Below are 12,819 nucleotides of genomic sequence, written 5' to 3'. Positions count from 1 at the left end.
ATTGATTCGGATTCCTATTATTCGATTATTTCTTTGCAAGCGTTGAATAAAGTTTTCCGTTCTAAGAAACCCGCAATCAGAAAAACTGTAATTAAACTGCGCGACTTTTCTAAAAATGGGATTTCACTAGCTGGTGTATGTAAAGTTGAAGTTGTGCAGGACCTTTTCAAATCTAAGTTAGAATTATTAATTTCAAATAATCACTGTACGAATATTTTGGGGTATTCTCGATTTGAACCTTTAGGCATTTCAATAACAGGAGTAAACGAAATGAGAACTGGAGTTATCGAAAAAGTTCTTAAAAATTACGATGATATTTTTGATAACAAATTGGGTTTGTATACGGGTAATCCAGTACCGCTTCCTATAAATTCGGATATGGCGCCTGTTAGATGTAAAGCAAGAAGCGTGCCTTTGGCAATGAGGTCCAAAATTGAAGCCGCCGTAGCAAAACTTCAAAGTGAAGTGTTCCAGTGACTAAACCGTCAGGTGAAGTACGTTTGTGCGGTGATTATAAAATCACGTTAAACAAAGCAATGAACGCACATCCTTATCCAATTCCCGCTGTAAATCATCTTCTTTCTAATCTTAAAGGAGGAGTTTATTATGCTAAGATAGATTTGGCTCAAGCATATTTACAATTACCGGTTGATGATGCTTCCGCTGAAGCTCAGACTATCATCACGCATAAGGGTGCATATGAGGTAAAAAGACTTCAATTCGGAATTAACATAGCCCCAGGAATATTTCAAAATATAATCGAAGATTTGTTTCCAAATTTAGAAGGGGTTGTTCCGTATTTTGATGATGTACTTGTCAGAGGAAGTTCGGAAGAAGAGTTAGCCGCTTGTTTGGAACAAGTACTAGATCGTTTGAGAAAAGCGGGACTTAAAGCAATCGGGAACAAATGCTTATTTGGGGTAACTGAAATAGATTTTTTGGGCTACCGTATCGATGCGAAGGGCATTCACCCCTCCAAAAGTAAAGTAGAAGCGATTCATGCTTTTCTGGTACCTAAAAATAAAGTTCAGTTACAAGCGTTTTTGGGTTTGATAAACTTTTATAATAGTTTTCTAAAGGGCAAAGCTACTAAAGCTGAAGTATTACATAGGCTTCTAGATAGGGATTCAGTGTGGAAATGGTCTGAAGTCCACAATAAAGCTTTTCGATATTTAAAAGAATTGTTAATTTCCGAAGTGGCTTTGTTTCCGTTCGATGAAAAATTGCCGATAACTTTAGTTTGTGATGCATCTCCGTTTGGCGTAGGAGCTGTCTTAAGTCATGTACTTGAAAATGGTTGCGAAGCACCAATAGCTTTCGCATCGCATACGCTCACGTCGACAGAAAGAAATTATGCACAAATCAACAAAGAGGCGTTGGCAATTGTGTTCGGTATAAAAAAATTTCATCATTTTGTTTATGGACATAAATTCACTATTATTACTGATCATCTGCCTCTGCTAGGAATTTTTTCAAAAAATAAGCCAACTAAAGAAATTTTGTCTCAGCTTATGCTGAGATGGTCTTTAATACTTAATGCATATGAGTATACTCTAATTCATAGACCAGGGAAAAAGATTCAAAACGCAGATTCTTTAAGTAGACTCTCAAAAGAGACTGATAAATTTGAGGTTCCCGCTCCTTTAGAGGTATTGTTTACCGAGGATTTACAAGATCCTCCGCTTCAGACAGCAGAGATTGTAAAATTAACATTGCGTGATCCAATTTTGTCAAGAGTACTGAATTGGGTTTTGAGAGGATGGCCAAATGAAAAACCGGATAAAAAATTTCAGACTTTTTTCTCGAAACGTAACGAACTTTCTACCCATCGAAATTGCTTGTTATGGGGTAATAGAGTAGTTATTCCAGTGTGTGGAACATCACATGTTCTCCAGGCTCTACATCTGGGACACCCAGGGATCGAAAGAATGAAAGCTCTTGCACGTTCATACGTGTGGTGGCCAGGCATGGACCACAACATAGAAGTGCATGTTCAAAGATGCCTGGAATGCCAACGGACACGTCATGCCCCTCCTAAAGCTCCAGTGCATCCATGAGAGATTCCAGAAAAACCTTGGTCCCGTCTTCATATAGATTTTGCAGGTCCGTTTCAGGGACAAGAATTTCTCATCATGGTAGATGCCATGTCAAAGTGGATAGAAGTGCGAAATCTTTGCTACCCATGGGATACCTAAAGTCATCGTTTCCGATAACGGAGGCCAACTTCAAGCATCGGAGTACCAGATTTTCTTAGAAAGGAATCTCGTCAGAAGGGTTGTGATTGCACCAAGACGTCCGTCCGGAAATGGTCAGGCTGAAAGAACAGTCCAAACCGTCAAAGATGCCCTAAGACGTATTGTAAAGGGAAATTGGAGGAAGAGGCTTGCCAAGTTCCTTCTTCAACCACATTGTACTCCCACCACAACAACAAGTGCTAGTCCTGCGGAACTGTTAATGAGGAGAAAGCTAAGGACAGTCTTAGATAGACTCCATCCAGATCTGACGGCTGAGAGGAAGTTGAGACAGGAGCAAGATGCGTATAGAAAAAATGGTAGTTCTCTTCCAAGATCGTTCAGTGCCGACGATCCAGTCTTTGTGAGAAACTATGGACAGGGTCCAAAGTGGTTTTCAGCTACGGTCATTAAACCCACAGGTTCAGTTTCCTACCAAGCGATAACCACAGGAGGCAAGGTAGTTAAACGTCATGTGGATCAAGTGCGGAAGCGTATTCCTGATCCGTTGACTGTCCCGTCCGATCCTAGTGTAGCATCTCCACCAGCACCGAGTGTTGAGACTGAAGTGCCATCTCCCATTCCTTCCAGTACTGATTCTCAGAGTGCAGTAGTTGAACCTACAATACCAAATCAAGAGTCCTCTGTTCCAGTTCCAGAACCTTGAGGCCCAGACATACCATCGTCAGGCCAAGCAGGTTCAAAGACTTTGTTCTATTCTAGGGCAAAGGGGTGTTGTGATGTCAACCGACGTCACCTTCCGCCATCACTACGAGTCGACGACAGCCTGTAGTTCCTGAATAGCGGCGCTGCCTTTCCTTCCCAGAGAGTATATAAACACATTCCTAATAGATGTTCATCTCCAACCTTGTTACGTGCTGCAAGCATGTTATTGTTATGTTATGTTTTGTTGTTTTATTAAGCTTATACTTTAGTTATTATGTGTCTTACTTGGATACCACCAAGGATACTTCACAATACTATATACACTTTATGAGAAAAAAAATGACCTGGAAATTTCAAGATTTTTACCTGGAAAAATCAGGGAAATTTGAAACCTGATTTATGTGGCCACTCTGTTCCTTCTTTAGAAATAGAAGCTAAGGGAAAAATAATTTTACAATCCGCTTTTAAAGAACAAGTCGAGGCGAAATTAGTTATATTGCCAGTTTATTATATAAACCCTGATGATTGTCTATTTTATAGTTCAAATATTTTGTTTGCTTTAACAGATAAATTAAACATCCCTTGTTTAATTACACTGGACGCTTATAACTCTTTGATTTATCAAAATGATGATTCAGCTAAAATTGAAAATGCTTTAGCTTTAGAATGCGACCCTTAAATGCAATAATTGTATAGTTGTGACGGAATACTAAAGCTCACACTTGTAGCAAAATTACAATAATATCTTTCTCTCTTTTTAACACAAACTCATTTCAGGTAAGTATGTTATCTATTTATAAATATTTCTCCTATGTGGCACCATGAACTAGTGTATTTCTCTTTATATTAGCAACACCGTTTAATGTTTCAAAGTAAATTTTAAACAGCATAAGTGCTTCACAGTAGAATTCAAGAAAAGTGGCTTGACAACTATTTTCTTTCTAGTGCTAATACTATTAATGCTAAAATAGAATTTCAAATAACTGGTAAAATAAAATATTTTTTTGAAAAAAAGAATTCAACAAGTAGCTTAGCCAAGCTACCACAGCACCACCACATTCCAGGCAGTGGATGCTCAGACTTTGAACCGAATGGCCCTTTTTTTTCTCATTCTCGTAATTAATCAAATTTGTTTGTCCATGTGCTATTTGTAAATTAATAAAAATATTTGGCACTAAGCTTTACAGTTAGTTATGCATTAAGTATTTATTTAGAGTCATCTTGTAATTTTATAGACATAAACATCAGAAATAAAATATGGTTTTATAATATGTAATTAAGTTTGGTAAAGTTTAATAATTTTTTCATGATACCTTAGAGCATGTCCTAAAATTAATTTATTCACGTAAACTCGCTTTTCAATTAAGTATTTTTTATTAATTGTGTGTGGGTAATTTTGAAAACCAGAATTTTCAAAAAATCGTTATCTTGTGAATGGGATATATATTTTGGTTTTATTATCCAGTATTAGGAGGGATTTTTTTAACCATACAATAATCTAATTTTTCCAGAGTTTTTTCCTCTGTGTTAATTATTTTGTTAAAATTGTGATCAAAGTACTTTCAACTGGGGCAACAGCTAAAAGGTGAAAAAAAATTGATTAATATATTTTTTAAAACTAATTATGCTGTTAGGAATTGGAGGTGGGTTTGAAGTATTAAAATATGTAAATACTGTTGTGCTTTGCATTAGACTTGATTACCGTTAAAATTTATATATTGTACAAGATAATTTTGAAAGGTGACTTAGCTTCTCGCCAAAGGTGGCTAGTATAAAAATATCTTACAATATGTTCACTAATGAAAGTTACTTAACTTCTTTTTTTTATTTTTATAAATGCTTAAACTGCAGCTAAGAAAAAAAATCTCACAACTGGATTTTGATCTTTTTAGTCTTATCTAACACATGGTTATTTTCAATTTCTGTTAGGGGAACTGAGGAAGTTTCACTTTAAAATTTCTTCATGTAAACAAATTAGTTTCGTGAAAAATTTCACTATGAAAATATATTTATTACACAGTTGAAGTCAATTTGCTCATAAACATTGCTCCATATACCACCTCTATCAAAATAGAAGCTGTGTTAATTTTTCTAAATTCTAGCAATCAAATTTTAAACTTATTTTGACTGTTAGTTATTGACATTTAAGCTTACAATGAGAGACATTTCAAAGATGCCATCTCATGTATTTGAAATGCTATTAAATTTACATTTTAAAAGATCTTATTATATTAAGATAAAGTTGCTCTCTTGAGAAAATTCATTATAAAAGTAAGTTTATTATATATTTAAAGTCAATTAATTACGCTATTTACACGAAGCTTGAAGCAAGCTAAATATTTTTTTTTTTAAATTTAAAAAATCAAAACTCACTCTGGGCAAGGGGGAAAAGAATAGTGTATAATGATTAATTTTTCAAAAATATGATTTCCAAAATATTTCGAAGAAAAACAATAAAAATTGTACTAAGCAGATTTTTATTTTTCTCTTTAATTTTGTTAAATATTTAAATATAAAACTTACTGAGATGATGGATGCATTTTAAAATAAACATTTAAATAGGAAAAATATGCAATAAGAAACAAAAACTAATATATACGATAGAAGTTTTACTTTCTATCAACTAAATTTAAAAAGTAAATAAGATAAACTGAAACTAATCATGATATTTTGCTTTATTATATAAAACAGCTTTAAATGTCTAGAAATATATATTCCTTAACAAGTAATGAAAAAAAAAGAATGGTCAAGAAATAAATATAATAGAACAAAAAATGAATTTGTTATCACTAATATATTTTTCTCAAAGATTCCGAAGCTAATGGCAACCAGAACTGGACCTAACCGCACCGATCGTTCCTAAATTACGGTGCAAACTGAGGTTACGTGTCTAGTTAGCTTACGTGTAACATGTGTCACCAGTGCGAATATTGGAACGCGACCGTAGAGGAATTATCATTCTAAAAACTAAAGAAAAAGTTGAGTGAAGCTCCTTCCCTTTATACTCCAGATCCTAAAAAACTGTATGTTATACAGTGTGGTGCAAGTTCCTATGATGTTGGTGCTTGTTTATCCCAAAGAGATGATAACGGTCAACTTTGCCCCATCAGTTTTGCTAGCCAAAAACTGAACAAAGTGCAACAAAACTGGTCTATGATTTAACGTGAAGTGTGTGCTGTAGGATGGTCGAGTAAATTCGAAAATTACGTGTTTGGTGCGAATATTGACATTATAACTGATCATAATCCTTTAATATTTTTACAGAAGTCCGCACCCCAATCTGCTAAGTTGCAATGGTGGGCTTTAGCTCTCCCAAGGTACAATATTCATATCACACACTGCCCAGGTGCTCAATTAAAAAATGCTGATGGTCTATCAAGACTAGTAAGTGATTAAATGTAGTGGATCAGATTTCGCTGTACCAGATACCAGGTGTAGCGGAATCTTGTCGGGGGTGGGGGATGTCATGCATGTTTTTATTGAACGTTTCATGTTGCTATATGTTTGTATAATATTACATTGTTTTTCTATGTTAGTATAAAATGGCTTTTCATCATTTTTTTTTATTGAATGTCCCATATTATATTTTTTTTAATGTTTGTATTGAATATTTTGTATTATGTAGCTTAATGGTATATTTATTGAATGTTTTACAGTACAACATTTTATGATGTTTGTCATGCCTCAATGTTGTGATGGCACTGCCATCAAGGTAGATGTTGTAAAAAAAAAAGGCAGAGGAGAATGCTCTGATTGAGAGCGGAAGTGAAAAAAAGGATGTGTGCTTGTAGTTTTGTTTAGGTGGCTTGGTTATATTAATTTTCTTCAAACTTCATCTTTTACCATTGTTAATAAATGTTTTTTTGTGTTGTAAACTGGTTACCATTTTTTTGACCAATTGTGTTTATGGGAAGCATCTGAGTGAAGAAGGGAAAAGGAGGAAAAAATATGCGTAATATCACAGTAATAATATATATACCTAATATGTAACTGAGTACATTTAAAACTAATCAGTAGCAAACATATTACTAGGTAGAAATTATTGCCGCTAAAAGAAATTTGATTCTACATCAACATCTTTTCTTCATGTATTTTAGGTACTGCTCTCTTTCATTTGTATTTTGCTTTTCACATTGTATAATATTACCTATACTGAGGTTTGTGGATTGAATAATAAAACATTTATATGAATACATATTTACTTAATAAAAACAAAATGTATGATAGAACCAGGAGACAAAACAGGAAGGGTTATTTAGTCAACAGTTATAAAATATGCATTGTTATAAGCCAAGAAGCATATGATTACAGATGTTAACTGATGACATATTGTAAGGGAAACTTGCCCTTGCATTTTGTAATGATGATGACATAATTTATCAACAAACTGTAGTTGAAGTTTGAAAAAAAAATTTTTTTTAATCATCAAATAATTCATACAATTACTACCTAATTTTATAAAATTTCATTTCTTATTACTTTGTGATATTTAATATTAATTTTCTTATCTATTGTTTAAATTTAACAATTACTTTCTTTTTAGGACTATAAGCCTTATAAAATTTTCATCACAGAGAAGCCTTTATGTTGTTCTAATAAAGATAAGGTATTTGTGGAATAAGTTTGTGTGTTTTTATTAAGATTTTCAATTATTAGAAATAAGAATTTTACCTGTATTTTTAAGTTGATTGTGTTAGCATCATGACAATGTATTAATATCCAGAACAAAATGGGTTTCTCAAGATTGTGGATATTTAGTTCTCTACTGTATAAATAGGTGTCGATATGGTCTCAATGTTGGGGAGGGGGCAACATGGATTATATTTATGAAAATCAGATTGCATTATAACTCTAAGCAGTTAAAAAGAAAGATAACTATTATCGTTATACTGTTTTTTTTTTGTGGTAAATTATAAACATTTAAGAGTTATAATATTTTTTAAATATTTATGTTATCGTTATACTGTTTTTTTTTTTTGTGGTAAATCATAAACATTTAAGAGTTATAATATTTTTTAAATATTTATGTGTCTTATTTGATTTCCTGTACAAGATGTAATAAGATAATAATTTTTTAATTTCATAAATAAAAAATTTTTTGTAAAAATTTGTACAAGCTAAAATAGATAAAATAGAAAATAAGTATGTGGTGTAATCTATATACTAGGTTCAAGTACCAAAGTTAGTGACCTGGCGAACTTTGTAAACTTCTATATATCTTAATTATTTCCTTAAGGTTATTAATGAGACCTTTGATTTATTAAATTATTACTATTTCTATATATATTTTGATTTCTAATAATCTTTAACATATTCTTGTTTATTCTAGAATTGTGTAAAATCAAGCAAATTTCTTTTCTTATCTAGACTTTACTTTCCAAAAATATTTTTAAAAAGTTAATGTACGAAAAAAAAAATGTTTAAATTTTTGGGGAAATTTTGATTAAAAAAGGAAAAAAACTTTGTTTTGAGGAAGTATTAGGGACTGAGAATTTTCTGCTCTCCTGCTATATGTACATGAATATAATATATTTCTTGATCAGTAAACTAATTATAATTTACAAAAATATAAAAGTTTGTTTAAATGAGTTTATAATTTTTTAAATCAATCAATTCAAGGGTTTAGTTAAGTTACTATCAATATTTATTCAGTTATTTGATTGCTTGAAAAGTGCTTAAAAGGTGCTTATTTTTTGTTGAAAAATTTGGCTACACGCTCTGTTTATCTTAGCTAACTTTGAAAGCCTGCGAATTTTGCTCTTTCTATAAATTTTGCACCTGAAATCTTTTCTCAGAATGTTTGACATTGATCCTCTCAATATTTTGAGCTTTCTAGCAGATATTTGTCCTTTCCGTAATATCCTTCTCTGACCTTTTTCATTGTGTCTTTTCTCCAAACCGTATTGTCCTAAGTCTTCTTTTGGTTTCAACTGAGAGCATCTCATTATACCTTACAATAATTGTGTAAATGAAATTTCTCTTCAGCCTTTGAGCTTTCAAGTCTCTAAAAATTGACCTCTTATTTGGTGAGTTTATTTATCACGAATTCTCTAAATTCTTTCATTCTACTTTTGCAAAGAAAAATTATCAATAGTACACTATAAAAGTTTAGCAATAGCTTCTACATACTCTACACTAAATTGTCTGAAAGTGATTGGGCCAATTATATATTTTTCAACGTGCTTCAATACTTTTTGGTCACTGTAAGTATTTTAATGAAATAAGCGAAATTACATTTGTATTTGACTTGTAATAAATGAGTACTTTTGTTAAAATGATGTTTTGAATGATACTTTTTTTTATTTTTGGATTTTTCAAAATGCAAATTACGAACAAAGTGGAAATTCTGAGCAGTTTTCCTTTTCTTTTTATTTATGCATCCGTATTGAGTAGTTTTTTTTTCTTCAAAAAAAATGATGGTAATAAAAATCCTATCAATTTCTTAGTTTTCAAACATCATATTTAAAATCACATTACATTTCAATATTTCTAATTTATTTCTGAATCCTAGAGTACATATGCTATATCAAAATTCTTTAATAAATAGTTAGAGAAGTATATATAGAAATATTTGCCAGTAGTTAAAGTAAGTTATAAGGCAACATAAATCATTTTGTCGTTTCAGAGTATGTTTTTTAATTTAATATTTTTTTTAAGGAAATATGTGAAATTAATTTTGATTTGTAGAGTTTAGTCTTTTTTATTACATAATAATAAATTGTCTGTACCATTTCCAGTAAATTTTAATCTTGCTTTTCATGCATTATGTTTACAATATAAAAATTAATGCATTCATATTGTTGAAATGCATTACATTTGTTTTTTCATTTTATTTTCAATTAAGTTGTATTTATTAAATTTTATTACAGATAAGATAGAGATTGAGACACAAATTAAAAAGTATTACATCAGAAGTGTACTCGAATTTGTTGAAGCCTTTATTTACATCCTATGCCCCAAAGACTTTATTAACTGATAGAAAGCCAGCCTTTACTTCTAGTTGATTTAAGAAATTTGTGAGCCATCACCTCCCGACATAATTATATCACAAAAATATAAAGAATTTAGTTGTCATTGTTTATTAATACCATTTTCAACATTTTTGTTACAGTTTTTTTTTATCAAAGTCTAGTGCCATTGCAACAAACACAAGGCACAATGCATGATTTTTCTTGAATAATTCTTCGTATTAATATTATTTATAGCAGTTCAGGATCATTTTTAATAAATTACAAAATTCAAATTTTCCTTATTATAAAATTACAAAACTATCAGCAGAAATTGACTAAAATTTACATAAAATGTACTCTTAATTTTCACCTTCTGGTGTTAAATGAAATTCTTCAACTGGATAAAAATATCTTAATTTGGAAGAGTGAACGATTTCAGTTTGATTATTATATATTTAAACTAACTCTCCTCTTCATTTCTATAAATCTCAAATACACTACTTAGTCTCAGTAACCACTATTCTTTCTAGTACATACCTTACAACAACTTTTCTTATTTTCATGAATAATAATCACTTTTTAGTACTCATTTCCACTAATAATATTTATTTTTTAGTACTCATTTCCACAAACAATATTCATTTTTTAGTACTCATCTTCACTAACAATGTTCATTTTTTAGTACTCATTTTCACTAACAATATTCATTCTTTAGGCCTAAAATTTAAAATTTCACTTTCTTAAATATGCTTGGCATTGTTGCCACTTCTCATTCTTTGTGACTACATAAAAAATATAGACACCTTAATAAAATACAAATATCAAAATCTAAAGTAAAGAAAAATACAATTGAAAAACATAAATTCCACTTTACTTCATTCTACTTTAGATATGGGTAAACACTACGCTGGTTTTCACAAATTAAGGGTCAGATCTTCCAGAAAAAGGGTAATATTTCTTCTCATCATCATCAATATTTACGACAGTTCAAACTTATTCTTAATGTATAACACAATTCATAATTTTTCTTGAATAATTCTTATTAATATTATTTATAACAGTTCAGGATCATTTTTAATAAATTACAAAATTCAAATTTTCCTTATAATAAAATTACAAAAATATCAACAGAAATTGACTAAAATTTACATAAAATGTACTCTTAATTTTCACCTTCTGGTGTTAAATGAAATTCTTCAGCTGGATAAAAATATCTTAATTTGGAAGTGTGAACAATTTCAGTTTGATTATTATATTTTTCTATCTCAAAGTTTACATTAGAAAGTTTCCTTAATCTTGTGTAAGGGCCTGAATAAGGAGAAGTTAATTTTCTAGTGCTAGGGTATTTATATTCTTCCATTATTACCAAATCTCCTTCTTTAAACTCTGCATTTTTAAATTTTAAATCATATCTAAGTTTATTCTTCAAATGTCGTACCTTGGTTTTTTCAAAAGCTATTTCTCTGGATTTTTCTACTGGGGGGTATAAAGGTTGATCGATAGGGGAATCAAAAGGCAAGGAGCCAAACATTAAATAAGCAGGTGGAAAAGTTGTAACAGCATGAGGAGTATTATTATATTCTGACACAACCTGTTCAAGAAATTTAGTCCAAGGAATTTTTTTAGAAAAGTTATTTACTTTGCATTTTAATCTAGTAACTATTGATTGTCCTACCCTTTCTGATTTTCCATTACATTGTGGATGGTGACTAGTTGTCAACAACTGTTTTACATTATGATTTCTCAAAAATTTCTTAAAATACTAGAAGTAAAGGCTGGGTTCCTATCAGTTAATAAAGCCTTTGGGGCATAGGATGTAAATAAAGGTTTCAACAAATTCGAGTACATTTCTGATGTAATGTTTTTGCTACAAAAAGCCCAGATATATCTGGTACAATGATCAATTACAATGTTCAAATATTTTTTAGAAGAGTTATAATAGTTGAAACCACCTACAGAATCCAGTATTATTAACTCAAGAGGTTCTTTGCAGGATGGCATTGACTGTAACAAACAGTATTTTTCAAGTGTGAGATCTTATTAAACTGACAAGTTTCACAGTGCTTAACATAATTACTAATGTCCTTAATTATATCTGACCAATAATATGGGGAAATAATGCTGAACACTTTCTTTACAACTGGGTGACCATATTCTTCATGTACTTTTGAAATTAATTCTTCTCTTAAGGAGAAAGGTACTACAATTTTAATTAAACCCTTTTTACTTGCAGTTAAAATATCATTAATTTTCTTAAAGTTAGGATTATTTACATTATCAAGCCTTTAATGTTCAGTTAATTTTCTTTTTGAATTAAATGTGTTGAATAGCAATTATGGTGAGAAATTTTATTTTTAGAGAGCCTATCTGCCTCATAATTAGTGCTTCCTTTTTTATATTTTATCTCATATTCATACATTGATAGCTTTAAAGACCATCTGAATAATCTACCGGTCAGATGTTTCACATTTCTCAACCAAACTAGAGCTGTGTGGTCTGTATGTATTGTGAAAGATGTTCCATGAAGATAATGTTGATATTTATCAAGAGCATCTACTATTGCTAAACATTCTAACTCAGTAATTGAATAATTTTTATCATAAGTTCTTAATTGCCTCGAATGGAATGATATTGGATGTTGTGTTCCATCTGGGTGCTCTTGTTTAAGGACTGCACCTATATCCTCACCAGAAGCATCTACATACAAATGCCATTTTCTTTGTGGGTTGAAAAGACATAAAACTGGTTTGAAAATTAACGCATTTTTTAACTCTTTGAATGATTTTTGTCAGTCTTCAGACTAAACAAACTTAGCATCTTTTTTAAGTAATTTATTTAACGGCAATCTTAACTTTGCATAATTTTGAATAAAACGATTATAAACATTAATCGAACCTAAAAACTTCTGTAATGACTTGACATTATGAGGGGGAAGAGGTTTTTTAATTGTCTATATATTTGCATCATTAGGA

The 12,819-nt window shown here is 30.8% G+C and overlaps 1 protein-coding gene across 5 annotated transcripts in view; it reads left to right on the top strand.

Annotated features, from left to right (window-relative positions):
- LOC107452152 (ankyrin repeat domain-containing protein 27) overlaps positions 1-12,819 on the top strand; it is a 125,203-nt gene that overhangs the window by 20,095 nt on the left and 92,289 nt on the right. For all 5 annotated transcript variants that reach the window (XM_016068467.3, XM_016068468.4, XM_016068466.3 and 2 more), the window contains one exon: positions 7,441-7,503. In XM_016068467.3, coding sequence (XP_015923953.1) covers positions 7,441-7,503 — 63 coding nt within the window. The remainder of the gene's footprint in view (positions 1-7,440; positions 7,504-12,819) is intronic.

The sequence above is a fragment of the Parasteatoda tepidariorum genome, chromosome X1, assembly GCF_043381705.1.
Source record: "Parasteatoda tepidariorum isolate YZ-2023 chromosome X1, CAS_Ptep_4.0, whole genome shotgun sequence".
NCBI classification, from domain to species: domain Eukaryota; kingdom Metazoa; phylum Arthropoda; class Arachnida; order Araneae; family Theridiidae; genus Parasteatoda; species Parasteatoda tepidariorum.
This window is presented reverse-complemented; position numbering and strand designations above follow the sequence as displayed.